At 45.6% G+C, this 15474-nt stretch overlaps 1 protein-coding gene across 1 annotated transcript in view; it reads right to left on the bottom strand.

The window, feature by feature from the left end:
* Positions 1-335: 335 nt before the first annotated feature.
* Positions 336-15474, bottom strand: part of RAB7B (RAB7B, member RAS oncogene family) — a 78535-nt gene continuing 63396 nt past the window's right edge. The window contains exon 7 of the mRNA XM_056558021.1: positions 336-363. Coding sequence (XP_056413996.1) covers positions 351-363 — 13 coding nt within the window. The 3' untranslated portion in view covers positions 336-350. The remainder of the gene's footprint in view (positions 364-15474) is intronic.

The following is a 15474-nucleotide window of genomic DNA, read 5'->3' as shown; positions in this document are numbered from 1 at the left end:
TAAATATATATATATATATATATATATATATATATATATCTACTGTAGTGGTATTATTTGGTAGGCTTGACAGATTGTCTTGGGTGTAATACTTTTTACAAGCAGGGTAGATGCCAAGCTATGTTATGTTCCAATGAAGGGAAGGCCATAGAGAAGGTTTGGTATTATCATGGACGGGAGGAAGAGGAAAATGTTTTCTGCAGTCATTTGTTCAATAATCTATACCTTGTGGAATATATTTTGTTTAATAATATATCCATAGATGTGTACATTGGATTGTATAGTAATATGAATGATGTACTCCAAGGAGGTTTATTCATCTTTGCTTTGGTCTACAAAGTAATGTCAGTTCATGCGCTGCTTCTGAAAATATCAAAAAACAACAAAAAAAGCAACAATATGAAATTCAAGAGCAAACATAAAACAAGTATTGTCCTGTACTGGTGATTCCCAAAATAAGCTCTCTTTTGACCTGCTTATTTCTGTAGTCTAGAACACCATACAGTGGCCAATACCGAGTAATAATAAGATTGAACTGGCGTATAATGACACCTAGTGGCTAACACTGAATATTACAAGGGTAAAACTAATATGTATCAACTTGCAAAATGTGTAATCCATCATCATGTTTCAGCTAATTTATCACATTTCTTAGGGAATTAAAAATACTAAATAACAAGTGCCATATTTGCAGCTTTATTGACATATAAAAACAGATATAGAAATCATCTTCACTTGATATGTTGTCTTGGGACTGTGTGTTTCTTTGTATATATGATTGTTATATAGCAGCTCTAGCACTATGACACTAGTGTTTTTTTGTTGTATAGCTTTTTGTCTGTTTGAGGGGGGTATTTTAAGCAGTTGACGCTGAATAGATGCCTGGTTTAGGCTAGGTTTCCACTTGTTTTTTTTTTGTACACCTAAAAAAACGCCAGCAAAAACGCCAGAAAAACTGCCACAGGTTTTTCCTGCGTTTTGGCAGTTTTTCTGGCGTTTTTTCTGGCGTTTTCCCTGGTGTGTGGAAACAGCCAGTTTTGTCCCCTATGGCAGTTTTTTCACTGCCTTCTGGTACCACTCTGTGGGTCGGATGCTGAGCGCCCGGTTCAGAGAGTGTAAGGAGATGAGTGATGTATAGCATCACTACTCACCTCCCCGGCAGTATAGTATACAGGGGTGCATAGTGTACCCGTGTATACTATACAGGAGCCGAGAATCCTGTCACCAGACTGACAGGACTCCCTGCTCCAATAGCCCCTTTGGGCAGTATACAGTATATACAGCCATCTATAGATAGCTGTATATAGCTGTATACAGAACAGGAGGCCCACTTACCTCCCTCGTTTCTGTCACTGTCGGTCCGTGTAGCTCCGCCCCCTAGTGATGTTGTCATTAGGGGCGGAGCTACAGACATTCAGGCTAGTCTGAAGCTCTGTTCACATTGTCCGTTTTGGATAATGGGAACAGACCCTTCTGCCAGTGTCTACCCAGACAGGGAGACTCCAGCTGTTTCTAAACTACAACTCCCTGCATGCCCAGACAGCCAAAGGCTGTCTGGGCATGCTGGGAGTGGTAGTTTTGCACCAATTGGAGGCTCACTGTTTAGGTAGACATTGCATTATGGGCGCTCTCACCTGCAGAGAGCACAAAAAATGTCCTAACCTATTTTTTTTTGTGTTTTTTTTCTTCTCGTTTCAGATCCGTGTATGCAGAGGATTACGACGGATTCGATGGATTACGACGGATGAACAGGATTTTTTTTTATATTTTAATAAAATGGTTAACGAGGCCTGTGGGGGAGTGTTTTTTAAAATAATTTTTTTTTTCCAATGTGTTGTGTTTTCTTTTTTATTGAATATTCAGGCTTAGTTATGGAGGCTGTCTAATAGACAGAATCCATGACTAAGCCGGGGCTTAGCGTTAGCCCAAAAAACAGCTGGCGCTAACTCCCAATTATTACCCCGGTACCCACCGCCACAGGGGTGCCGGGAAGAGCCGGTACCAACAGGCCTGGAGCGTCAAAAATGGCACTCCTGGGCCTAGGCGGTAACAGGCTGGCGTTATTTAGGCTGGGGAGGGCCAGTAACAATGGTCCTCGCCCACCCTGGTAACGTCAGGCTGTTGCTGTTTTGTTGGTATCTGGCTGATACTGAATATACAGGGAACCCTATGCGTTTTTTTTTTCATAAATAAAAAAAAAACTAAGAAAAAACCGCATAGGGGTCCCCCTATTTTCAGTTTCAGCCAGATACCAACCAAGCAGCAACAGCCTGACATTACAAGGGTGGGCGAGGACCATTGTTACTGGCCCTCCCCAGCCTAAATAACGCCAGCCTGTTACCGCCTAGGCCCAGGAGCGCCATTTTTGACGCTCCGGGCCTGTTGGTACCGGCTCTTCCCGGCACCCCTGTGGCGGTGGGTACCGGGGTAATAATTGGGGGTTAGCGCTAGCTGTTTTTGGGGCTAACGCTAAGCCCCGGCTTAGTCATGGATTCCGTCTATTAGACAGCCTCCATAACTAAGCCTGAATATTCAATAAAAAAAGAAAACACAACACATTGGAAAAAATTTTTTATTTTAAAAAACACTCCCCCACAGGCCTCGTTAACCATTTTATTAAAATATAAAAAAATCCTGTTCATCTGTCGTAATCCATCGAATCCGTCGTAATCCTCTGCATACACGGATCTGAAACGAGAAGAAAAAAATCACAAAAAAAATAGGTTAGGACATTTTTTGCGCTCTCTGCAGGTGAGAGCGCCCATAATGCAATGTCTACCTAAACAGTGAGCCTTCAATTGGTGCAAAACTACAACTCCCAGCATGCCCAGACAGCCTTTGGCTGTCTGGGCATGCTGGGAGTTGTAGTTTAGCAACAGCTGGAGTCTCCCTGTCTGGATAGACACTGGCAGAAGGGTCTGTTCCCATTATCCAATACGGACAATGTTAACAGAGCCTTATACCCTTGCCAGCCTGGATCGCGTCTGTAGCTCCGCCCCTGAAGACGTCATCACTAGGGGGGCGGAGCTACGCGGACCCGCGTGGACTGGAGGGAGGTAAGGGGACTTCTCCATCTTCTGTATACACTATATACAGCTATCTATAGATAGCTGTATATAGTGTATACCGCCCAAAGGGTTAACCTACACTGTCTAGCAGTGTAAGTTAACTCTTTCCTTGCTGGGCTGGTGCATAGCGCACAGCTCAGCAAGGGGTTAAGTGAGCCAGCAATGTGTATACTGTATACACATTGCAGGCTCACTGTAAGTTCTTGCTGGGCAGTAGATATAGGATGTATATCTACTGCTCAGGATCAGCTGATCTCCCGGCTCTGTAGCCCTGAGAATAGCTGATCCCGACAGTCACTTTGATCGCAGCGGGTGTCAGGAGAAGTGACATCCCTGGGATCTGTCCCTTACTGCAGGTACTAATACTCCCAACATGGAGCACACTCTGCTCCATGCTGGGAGCTGTAGTACCTGCATTAATAGACAGATCGCAGCTAGTGTCACTTCTCCTGACACCCATTGCGATCCTCCTGTATAATGTATAGATGCAGCAGCCGATGGTCCCCTGCACTGCCGTATATATACACATGTTCCTATTTCCCACAGAGTTGTGATTGGCAGGAACAATCTGACCAATCACAGCTCTCTGCGGGAAATATGAATATGTGTATATATACGGCAGTGCAGGGGACCATAGAAGAGCGGCTGCCGCATCTATACATTATACAAGGGACCCCAGCGATCTTTCAATTAGTACAGGTAACTACTACTCCCATCATGGAACAGTGTGTTCCATGCTGGGAGTTGTAGTTCTACCTAAAAAATTTTAAAAAAAGTGAAACACACACACTACATTTTTATTATTGTCGGCTACATTTTTAGTGCCCTACCCGCGCACATGAATTGATCCCTGTTTAAAAATTAATAAAAATTTTGTTATAAAAAAGATATATTTCGTTAAATACAATTTTTCCTATCACTACTGTATCTTTTTTATTATTATTTTTTAATGGTACCCTACTAAATTTTAATAAAAAAGCGATCCAAAAAACACTTTTTTGGATCGCTAAAGTCCAAAAGAGAATAAAAACTGCCTGAAAAAACCCACATGGCGTTTTTCTTGGCGTTTTTTCACTCCCATAGACTTCTATGGGAGAAAAACGCCAAGATTTTCCCGAAAAAACGCCAAAGTCTCGACAAGAGGTCGTTTTTTAAAAACTGCCAAGGAGCCCAAAAACGCCAAAATGATTAAAAAAACGCCAAACTGAAAAACGCCAAGTGGATTTGGCATTTTGCAGTTTACTATTGACTTGCAGCTAACATCTGGCCGCAGCGTTTTTTCACAAAAAAAACGCCATGCGGCAGAATGGGCGTTTTTATTGGCGTTTTTGTCAAAAAAAAACAAGTGGAAACCTAGCCTTACTGTTTTTGATTTGCAATTAGGCTGGGGTCCCACTGTATTCTAGCTTCACTGACAATTACTACATTTGACATTAAAGGAGATATCCAGTGCTGAAAAACTTATATTATAAGTTTCAGATTGCGGGGGTCCGACTGCTGGGGCCCCCCACGATCTCCTGTACAGGGTCCTGGCAGCCCGCGGGAAGGGGGCGTGTTGACCACCGCACAAAGCGACTGCTGACACGCCCCTCAATACAACTCTAAGGCAGAGCTGGATCGTGCGGTGGTCGACACCCGCTATCTGGCCAGCGAGCAGGGACTGGTACAGGAGATCGTGGGGGGCCTTGATCTGAAACTTATCTCCTATCCTTACAATAGGGGGTATGTTTTTCAGCACTGGACTACCCCTTTAATATAGATGTCTTATCAGTAGTTATTTTGATTTCTTGATTTATTATATCAATCTATGAAAAGTAGAGTAGATCTGATAATAGCACTGTACAAGTTCTCATTATCTGTGCACGGTTTGTTTCTGATCATATCTTTTTCCTGCCAAATATCTACTTACAGATTATTGCAGTGTATGGTGATGTTTTTTGTACTTTAGGGCTTATGGTATTTGTCTGTTTTTGATGTGACACTTTAACCCCTTAAGGACTCAGGGTTTTTCCGTTTTTGCACTTTCGTTTTTTCCTCCTTACCTTTTAAAAATCATAACCCTTTCAAATTTCCACCTAAAAATCCATATTATGGCTTATTTTTTGCATCGCCAATTCTACTTTGCAGTGACATTAGTCATTTTACCCAAAAATGCACAGTGAAACGGAAAAAAAAATCATTGTGCGACAAAATCGAAAAAAAAAAAAAACGCCATTTTGTAACTTTTGGGGGCTTCCGTTTCTACGCAGTGCATATTTCGGTAAAAATGACACGTTATCATTATTCTGTAGGTCCATACGGTTAAAATGATACCCTACTTATATAGGTTTGATTTTGTCGTACTTCTGGAAAAAATCATAACTACATGCAGGAAAATTTATACGTTTAAAAATGTCATCTTCTGACCCCTATAACTTTTTTATTTTTCCACGTACAGGGCGGTATGAGGACTCATTTTTTGCGCCATGATCTGAAGTTTTTATTGGTATTATTTTTGTTTTGATCGGACATTTTCTGATCACTTTTTATTCATTTTTTTAATGGTATAAAAAGTGACCAAAATACGCTTTTTTGGACATTGGAATTTTTTTTGCGCGTACGCCATTGACCGTGCGGTTTAATTAATGATATATTTTTATAGTTCGGACATTTACGCACGCGACGATACCACATATGTTTATTTTATTTTTTTTTACACTGTTTTATTTTTTTTTTATGGGAAAAGGGGGGTGATTCAAACTTTTATTAGGGAAGGGGTTAAATTACCTTTATTAACACTTTTTTTAAAAAAAATTTTTGCAGTGTTATAGGTCCCATAGGGACCTATAACACTGCACACACTGATCTCCTATGCTGATCACTGGCATGTATTAACACGCCTGTGATCAGCATTATCGGCGCTTGACTGCTCCTGCCTGGATCTCAGGCATGGAGCAGTCATTCGTGGATCGGACACCGAGGAGGCAGGTAAGGTCCCTCCCGGTGTCCGATCAGCTGTTCGGGACGCCGCGATTTCACCGCGGCGGTCCCGAACAGCCCGACTGAGCAGCCGGGATACTTTCAGTTTCACTTTAGAAGCGGCGGTCAGCTTTGACCGCCGCTTCTAAAGGATTAATACCGCACATCGCCGCGATCGGCGATGTGTGGTATTAGCCGCGGGTCCCGGCCGTTGATGAGCGCCGGGACCGAAGCGATATGATGCAGGATCGCGGCGCGATCCCGCTTCATATCGCGGGAGCCGGCGCAGGACGTAAATATACGTCCTGCGTTGTTAAGGGGTTAATATATTGACTAAAAGTTATATTTTAAAAGGGGGTTAAAAACCTTGCAGTGATTTTGTTTTTGGAAGCTGACACACCATTTTTATTTTTTTTGTACTGTGAGAGAACTCAATAGGGACTCATTAGGGATATAGGTTGAACTTGATGGACTCTGGTCTTTTTTCAACCTTATGAACTATGTTACTATGTTACTATGTTCTCTTGGCAGAACATTACAGCAGTGTCCTGCTTCAACCACTGATCGGCTGTGTGAGTACTTATTGCTTTTTCAGTATGTCATCAACAAGAACGAAGAAAAAGTGAGGACTGAGCAACAGGAATGTCTTCTCGGCAGCTATGAGGACCAGATGAGGTGAGTATAGTTTGTTTTTTATACTTAACCCACTCAAGCCATATTTCAATATGAATGTTTTTAGAATGTTACATGGTATTATTTTGTTTGTATACATATATAATTATGTTGATCAGGTCTACACACTTGGTGTATAACTTATACCTCTGTTTTCATGTGATCTGAACAGTGCCTGAGAAACAACTCAGCATTCCTATGAGAAACCCAGGATGCACATGGATGCAATATTTATGTAAAAGAGGTCCCCAGAACTAAATATAGTATTACAGAGGCAGTCGTGTTAGAGCACCATACAGTGAGAGTAGAATCTTTAACAATCTACAACAAATAAAACAGTGCCCCCTATTATAGTATTCTACAATAGATTTCCGCTGCTTTCAGTTTGCTTATGTAGCATATATTATGTAGCAGCAGTCTCCACAATTCCTGCATCCATACCTATATGACGCTAAGATGTTAAGAACACCATTATGAACTATGTTACTATAAGGCAGTGTTTCCCAACCTTTTTCGGCTCGGGGCACCCCTCCTGAAAAATCTTTTTTTCACGGGGCACCCCTAGCGAAGTTGATGAGCAAAATAAAAAAAATAAAAAAAGCAAAAAGCCGCAATGCACAATATCTGTGGGTATGTACATTACAGTGCTGCTTTATATAGCAACTCACAGATGACGTCTTCTCTGATCAGTGTCGTTCCCTTTTCTTCTCCATCTGGTCCAGGCCATCATAAAGATTTCTTCCAGCCACAACTCTTCACCCTTAAACTTGCAAAGCAAACCTATTAGGCTCCGCACTTTTCCGGCATCAGCCTCCAGTTTTCCCTTTTACAAGTGAAGAGGAATACAGGGGTGTATAGGTGTTCAGGGGTGACAGAGGGGTGTAGAAAAGTGTACATGGGTGACAGGTGTATAGAGAAGTGTACATGGGTGACAGAGGAGTGTACATGGGTGACAGAGGGCTGGAGAGGAGTGAACATTGGTAGCAGAGGGGTGTAGAGGAGTGTACATGGGTGACAGAGGGGTGTAGAGGAGTTTAAATGGGTAGCAGAGGGGTGTAGAGGAGTGTGCATGGGTAACAGAGGGGTGTAGAGGAGTGTACATGGGTGATAGATGGGTATACATGGGTGACAAAGAGGTGTAGAGGAGTGTATATGGGTGACAGAGGGGTGTAGAGGAGTGTACATGGGTGACAAAGGGGTGTACATGGGTAACAGAGGGTTGTAGAGGAGTGTACATGGGTGACAGAGGGTTGTAGAGGAGTGTACATGGGTGACAACGGGGTAATTAGGAGTCTACATAGGTGACAGAGAGGTGTACATGGGTGACAGAGGGGTGTACATGGTTGACAGAGGGGTGCAGAGGAGTGTACATGGGTGGCAGAGGGGTGAAGAGGAGTTTATATGGGTAACAGAAGAGTGTACATGGGTGACAGAGGTTTGTACATGGGTGACAGGAGTGAAGAGGAGTGTACATGGGTGACAGAGGGGTGTACATGGATGACAGAGGGGTGAAGAGGAGTGTATATGGGTGACAGAGGAGTGTATAGGTGTTCAGGGGTAACAGAGGAGTGTAGAAAAGTGTACATGGGTGACAGGTGTATAGAGAAGTGTACATGGGTGACAGAGGAGTGTACATGGGTGATAGATGGGTGTACATGGGTGACAAAGGGGTGTAGGGGAGTGTACATGGGTGACAGAGGGGTGTAGAGGAGTGTACATGGGTGGCAGTGGGGTGTACATGGGTGACAGAGGGCTGGAGAGGAGTGTACATGTGTAGCAGAGAGGTTTAGAGGAGTGTACATGGGTGATAGATGGGTGTACATGGGTGACAAAGGGGTGTAGAGGAGTGTACATGGGTGACAGTTGTATAGAGAAGTGTACATCGGTGACAGAGGAGTGTACATGGGTGACAGAGGGCTGGAGAGGAGTCTACATGGGTAGCAGAGGGGTGTAGAGGAGTGTACATGGGTGATAGATGGGTGTACATGGGTGACAAAGGGGTGTAGAGGAGTGTACATGGGTGACAGAGGGCTGGAGAGGAGTGAACATGGGTAGCAGAGGGGTGTAGAGGAGTGTACATGGGTGATAGATGGGTGTACATGGGTGACAAAGGGGTGTAGGGGAGTGTACATGGGTGACAGAGGGGTGTAGAGGAGTGTACATGGGTGGCAGTGGGGTGTACATGGGTGACAGAGGGCTGGAGAGGAGTGTACATGTGTAGCAGAGAGGTGTAGAGGAGTGTACATGGGTGATAGATGGGTGTACATGGGTGACAAAGGGGTGTAGAGGAGTGTACATGGGTGACAATGTGTATAGAGAAGTGTACATCGGTGACAGAGGAGTGTACATGGGTGACAGAGGGCTGGAGAGGAGTCTACATGGGTAGCAGAGGGGTGTAGAGGAGTGTACATGGGTGATAGATGGGTGTACATGGGTGACAAAGGGGTGTAGAGGAGTGTACATGGGTGACAGAGGGGTGTAGAGGAGTGTACATGGGTGGCAGTGGGGTGTACATGGGTGACAGTGGGGTGTACATGGGTGACAGAGGGTTGTAGAGGAGTGTACATGGGTGACAACGGGGTGTATAGGAGTCTACATAGGTGACAGAGGGGTGTAGAGAAGTGCCCATGGGTAACAGAGGGGTGTACATGGGTGACAGAGGGGTGCAGAGGAGTGTACATGGGTGGCAGAGGAGTGTATATGGGTAACAGAGGGGTGTACATGGGCACAGAGGGGTGTACATGGTTGACAGAGGGGTGCAGAGGAGTGTACATGGGTGGCAGAGGGGTGAAGAGGAGTGTATATGGGTAACAGAGGAGTGTACATGGGTGACAGAGGTTTGTACATGGGTGACAGGAGTGTAGAGGAGTGTACATGGGTGAGAGGGGGGTGTACATGGATGACAGAGGGGTGTACATGGTTTACAGAGTTTACCTGTATAGAGGTCCCCAAAGACAGAGTCCCTAGGACGTCGGGGTCCCTCTGTTGTAGATCTCCCCTTGTCATCTCACATTTAGTCTATAGCTATATAGTCGTTCTATTCAATATTAATATAAGTATAAGGATATATATATAAATATTTAGATATCTACCTGTTCGGAGCGTAGCATGACCTGCGGGTCACGTGGTCAGGTTGAAACTCTATGGTTTTGCAACAGGACCTTTGGAGGTTCCTGTGATGTGTTCATTCACAATGCACTGTAACGGTGAGTGACAGTCGTTACGGACCAATCCAAAACGGCCGGCCCCTGCCCATATAAGGGACCTGCGCCATCTTGATCTTCCTCCTCTCTCTTGGGTTGCTGACTCTGGAAGAGGTAGGACCTCTGCAGCTTACAAGACAATTTACTAGGCCAAAGCCTTGCAGCCTAGGCCTCTAACCCAGCGGATAGACTAAGCAATTCCCCGCTACTCATCGCAAGATCACTGGACCTAAACGCACCCCTAAATCCAGCGGATCTCTGCTATATAATCCTCAAGAAGCCAAATTGGGCTTCCCTGATCCAAACCGACTGTCAATCGCTACTAAAGCCATATGTAAAGAGACTTTGTTATCTGGACTGTTACTGTTACTACATGCACAGAAACTCCTCAGTAAAAGTTCCTGCAAAATTTCAGTTAACAGCGGTTGTGGACAATCCTTTATTTCTGCATCACCTATTGCTCTTGGGAAGGTTGGCAATAGGCCTATCAAGAAACACAGCATTTAATCCTCACCCTGACATCACAAGTGACAATGGTTAACAGTGCCCTTAACTATCCTGCACAACAACACCCTAAACACCCTACACTCCCACAAGACAGTATCCTCTCATCCGCCACCACACAGGTGTATAGAGGAGTGTACAAGGGAACAGAGGAGTGTACATGGGTGACAGAGGGGTGTACATGGGTGATAGAGGGGTGTAGAGGAGTATGCATGGGTGGCAGAGCGGTGAAGAGGAGTGTATATGGGTAACAGAGGAGTGTACATGTGTGACAGAGGGGTGTACATGGGTGACAGGAGTGTACATGGGTGACAGAGGGGTGTACATGGTTGACAAGGGGTGTAGAAGAGTGTACACGTGTGACAGAGGGGTGTACATGGGTGACAGGAGTGTACATGGGTGACAGAGGGGTGTACATGGTTGACAAGGGGTGTAGAAGAGTGTACATGGGTGGCAGAGGGGTGAAGAGGAGTTTATATGGATGACAGAGGAGTGTATAGGTGTAAAGGGGTAACAGAGGGGTGTAGAAAAGTGTACATGTGTGATAGGTGTATCCATGAGTGTACATGGGTGACAGATGGGTGTACATGGGTGACAGAAAGGTGTTGAGGAGTGTACATGGGTGGCAGAGGGGTGTACAGGAGTGTACATGGGTGACAGAGGGGTGTAGAGGAATGTACACGGCTGACAGAGGGGTGTAGAGGAGTGTACATGGGTGACAGAGGGGTGTAGAGTAGTGTACATGGGTGACAGAGGGGTGTAGAGGAGTGTACAGGGGTGACAGAGGGGTGTAGAGGAGTGTACATGGGTGACAGAGAGGTGTAGAGGAGTGTACATGGGTGACAGAGGGGTGAAGAGGAGTGTACATGAGTGACAGAGGGGTGTAGAGGAGTGTACAGGGGTGACAGAGGGGTGTAGAGGAGTGTACATGGGTGACAGAGGGGTGTAGATGGGTGACAGAAAGGTGTAGAGGAGTATACATGGGTGGCAGAGGAGTGTAGAGGAGTGCACATGGGTGGCAGAGGGGTGAAGAGGGGTGTATATGGGTAAAAGAGGAGAGTACATGGGTGACAGAAGGGTGTACATTGGTGACAGTAGTGTAGAGGAGTGTACATGGGTGACAGAGGGGTGTAGAGGAGTGTACATGGGTGGCAGATGGGTGAAGAGGGGTGTATATGGGTGACACAGGAGTGTGGAGGAGTGTACATGGGTGGCAGAGGGGTGAAGAGGGGTGTACATGGGTGACAGGAGTGTATAGGAGTGTAAATGGGTGACAGAGGGGTGGAGAGGAGTGTACATGGGTGACAGAGGAGTGTAGAGGAGTGCACATGGGTGGCAAAGGGGTGAAGAGGGGTGTATATAGGTAAAAGAGGAGTGTACATGGGTGACAGAAGGGTGTACATTGGTGACAGTAGTGTAGAGGAATGTACATGGGTTACAGAGGGGTGTAGAGGAGTGTATATGGGTGGCAGATGGGTGAAGAGGAGTGTATATGGGTGATAGAGGAGTGTACATGGGTGAAGAGGGGTGTACATGGGTGGAAGAGGGGTGTATATGGGTAACAGAGGAGTGTACATGGGTGACAGAAGGGTGTACATTGGTGACAGTAGTGTAGAGGAATGTACATGGGTGACAGAGGGGTGTAGAGGAGTGTATATGGGTGGCAGATGGGTGAAGAGGAGTGTATATGGGTGACAGAGGGGTGTAGAGGAGTGTACATGGGTGGCAGAGGGGTGAAGAGGGGTGTACATGGGTGGCAGAGGGGTGAAGAGGGGTGTATATGGGTAACAGAGAAGTGTACATGGGTGACAGAGGGGGTGTACATGGGTGACAGGAGTGTAGAGGAGTGTACATGGGTGACAGAGGGGTGTACATGGGTGACAGAGGGGTGTACATGGGTGACAGGAGTGTAGAGGAGTGTACATGGGGAAAGAGGGGTGTACATGGGTGACAGAGGGGTGTACCTGTTTGACAGAGGGGTGATATATAAGGGGCTGTAGTCTCTATTCTCACTCTCTTATCCCCTGGACCTTAAAGCAAGCACAAGTCCTGTACAAGTCAAGTCCCATCATATCTAGGCCAAAGCCTATAAACCTGCAGCAACATCAAATCTTTGAGTACAAGTCAAGTCACTACTGTCCCTACAAAGTGATAACAGTAGTACAGTGGCCTGCATCATCATTGTAATAACTACAAGTCCAAGCAAGCCCGAGAGGTTCCCTGTGTCCCGGTCACCTCTGTGGAAGTTGGCTGTTTGTAAAAACAGTTTTATGCCTTTTCCAAGTAAAAGTTCAAGTTGCATCAAAAACCTGCTTTGGACTCTCATTCATCACATGCCGTTTTTGGGCTGGTTGTCCGCAGTGCCCTACACCAAACAACCACATCCTGGCGTCATGAACACTAGGGATTAACAACATCTTGCCCCAGGGGTTAATACCATCCGACCCCACCACTCACTGCAAGACCCCGTGGTCACCACACATGGCTACAGAGGGTGCCACTCCCCCTAAATTGCAGAGCAAAAAAAAAAAAAAGAAAAATAGCCAGCTCAACTACCTGATACACGGGTGCACGCTGCTGTGGCAAATACAAAGTATACAAAAAAGAAGGCCACCTCCGCGTGGTGGATGGAGGACACGTTTTTATTAAAAAGTGCAGTAAGAGCCTCCATTTTTTGACCAAGAGTGCTGCTGCAACCTTCTTTTTTGCATACTTTGTATTAGCACAGCATCGTGCACCCGTTTATTTGGTAGTTGTGCTGGCTATTTTTCTTTTTGCTGTGCAATTTAGGGGGAGTGGCACCCTCTGTAGCCATGCACCCCTCCCTGTCTCCATTTTTTGACCAAGAGTACTGCTGCAACCTTCTTTTTTTTTTTAAATTCGTTTTATTGAAAAGTAAATAACTGTAGACCACAGGCCCATTAAAGTGAACATGAAGCATATCCACAGTACATAGAAAAGGGTCATGAGACCATACATCAATTTACAGAATGTAAGCGACAGGATACTCCAGGTTACATCACATGGTAAACGTCAAAGTCATAAAACACTACCCAACTGAGGTAGGGAAACTGAAAACAAAATAGAACAAGAAGGCGAACATTCGCCAAAATTAGCAATCGTATACCATCCCGCGAGGAGCACCAATACTATCACTAGTTAGTGGTACCATCAAATAACCCATGATAAATAATCCCGAAAGGCACCCACGCATCCAAAGAGGTAGAAAAAGAATCGACAAACGTACACAGAAAGAGAAACGAAGGTTAGTAGAGACCACAGATAGCAAGCATAATATCAATGTATCTTACACTGTCCCAGAGGGGGTCACAGAATACGAGCATTGAGTCAAGGGAGAGGAACACCAACCACCCCACACAGAATAAAATTTACCCGGGCACTTCCTATTTTTGTACACTATGTGTGAGAAAGGCAATGTAGCATTCACCAAAGCCTTCCATTGAGTCAGGGTAGGAGAGCCGGGGTCCATCCATTTAAGAGCAATAGCCTTCCTGGCCAAGAACAGAGTTTCCCGCAAAAACGTACGTACGTGATGTGTCCATATCTCTTCATCTAAGATACCAAAAAGGCAGATCAAAGGATCAAGAGATAGGGAAGGTTGAGCCAGAGTAGCTAAAAAAGTGAGCACTGCACGCCAGAAAGCTGCGATATATGGGCAAGCCCAAATCAAATGCCAAAAGTCTGCCCTGGCAGCGCTACAACGATGACAGGCATCGGAGTCTGAACGACCCATTCTATTGAGCCTTAAAGGAGTAATATAACTATAGTGTATAATGTTCAATTGGATCAATTTATTATTCGCCGCCGGGGACACTAACATGTGGGAGGAAAAAATGTCCTCCCATACATCCTTAGTCAAATTAGGGATATGGGATTCCCAATGCCGGACCGCCGATACTGGATTGCGGGAGTTCTTGGCCTGAATAAGGTGCGTGTACAGGATGGACACCAGCCCCCTGGGACCCTGTGACTTCAAAACCCCGATGAGGGGAAACGCTGATATCAATGGGCTCCCAATGGGGAACTGGGCATTCAGGGCGTGTCGGAGCTGGAGGTATTTAAAAAAACTGTGTCTGGGAAGAGCATGACTGGATTGCAACTGATCAAATGAACAGAGCACATTGTCACGATATACATGCCCCAAGGTGAGCACCCCCGCGTTCTGCCAGAAGACTGGGTCCAGAGCATCGCTCACTTGAGGAAGTTGAGGATTATGCCATAGAGGGGTATCCTCAGCGATGTCAGTATATCCATATATCCCCTTAACAGCCCGCCACACCTTTATAGCCAGCTTATGAAGTTGGAGATAAGCTCTACCACCCAGAACAGGACTATCTAGCAGCATCCTAAGGGACATTGTCGAGACAGACCTAGCTAGGGACTGTTCGGAGTCCGGCACCACATCCCCAGAGATCCAGTGCCTGATATACCGAAGTTGACCGGCCAAATAATATAAATAAAAATCAGGGAGTGACATTCCCGCCGCCAACTTGGGGCGTTGTAACGTGGTTAGCCGAATTTTAGGTCTATTTGGGCCCCAAATAAATAGTGAAAGAAGGGAGTGAAGAGAATCAAAGAAGTGTCTAGGTACAGGCACTGAGGCATGCTCCAGCGCATAAAGGCACTTAGGTAAGACAATGAGTTTAATAAGATTGATACGGCCAGCGACCGACAATGGGAGCGTGGTCCACACCCGGAACTTCGCTTTAACATAAGGAAGTAGAGTGAGTATATTGGCGGACAGGTCAAGCAAAGGATCTCTGTGAATGTGCACCCCCAAATACTTAAATGAGGAAACCACCGGGAGGCCATTCATTACCGGGGGCCAATCCCTAGACAGAAGCGGCATCACTGCAGACTTAGTCCAGTTGATGAGTAGACCAGAGAAATACCCAAATCGGTCCATGAGTGTCATGACATAAGGTAGCATCACTGTAGGGTCAGAGAGGAATAATACCATATCATCGGCATATAGGCCTATGCGCTCCTCCCGGCCCCCCGTAGACATACCTCGGAAGCCAGGATCCTGCCGAATGCGGAGGGCGAGG

The sequence above is a fragment of the Hyla sarda genome, chromosome 2 (genome assembly GCF_029499605.1).
Source record: "Hyla sarda isolate aHylSar1 chromosome 2, aHylSar1.hap1, whole genome shotgun sequence".
Lineage (NCBI taxonomy): Eukaryota > Metazoa > Chordata > Amphibia > Anura > Hylidae > Hyla > Hyla sarda.
Note: the sequence above shows the minus strand (reverse complement) of the source record. Positions and strands in the feature narration are given on the sequence as shown.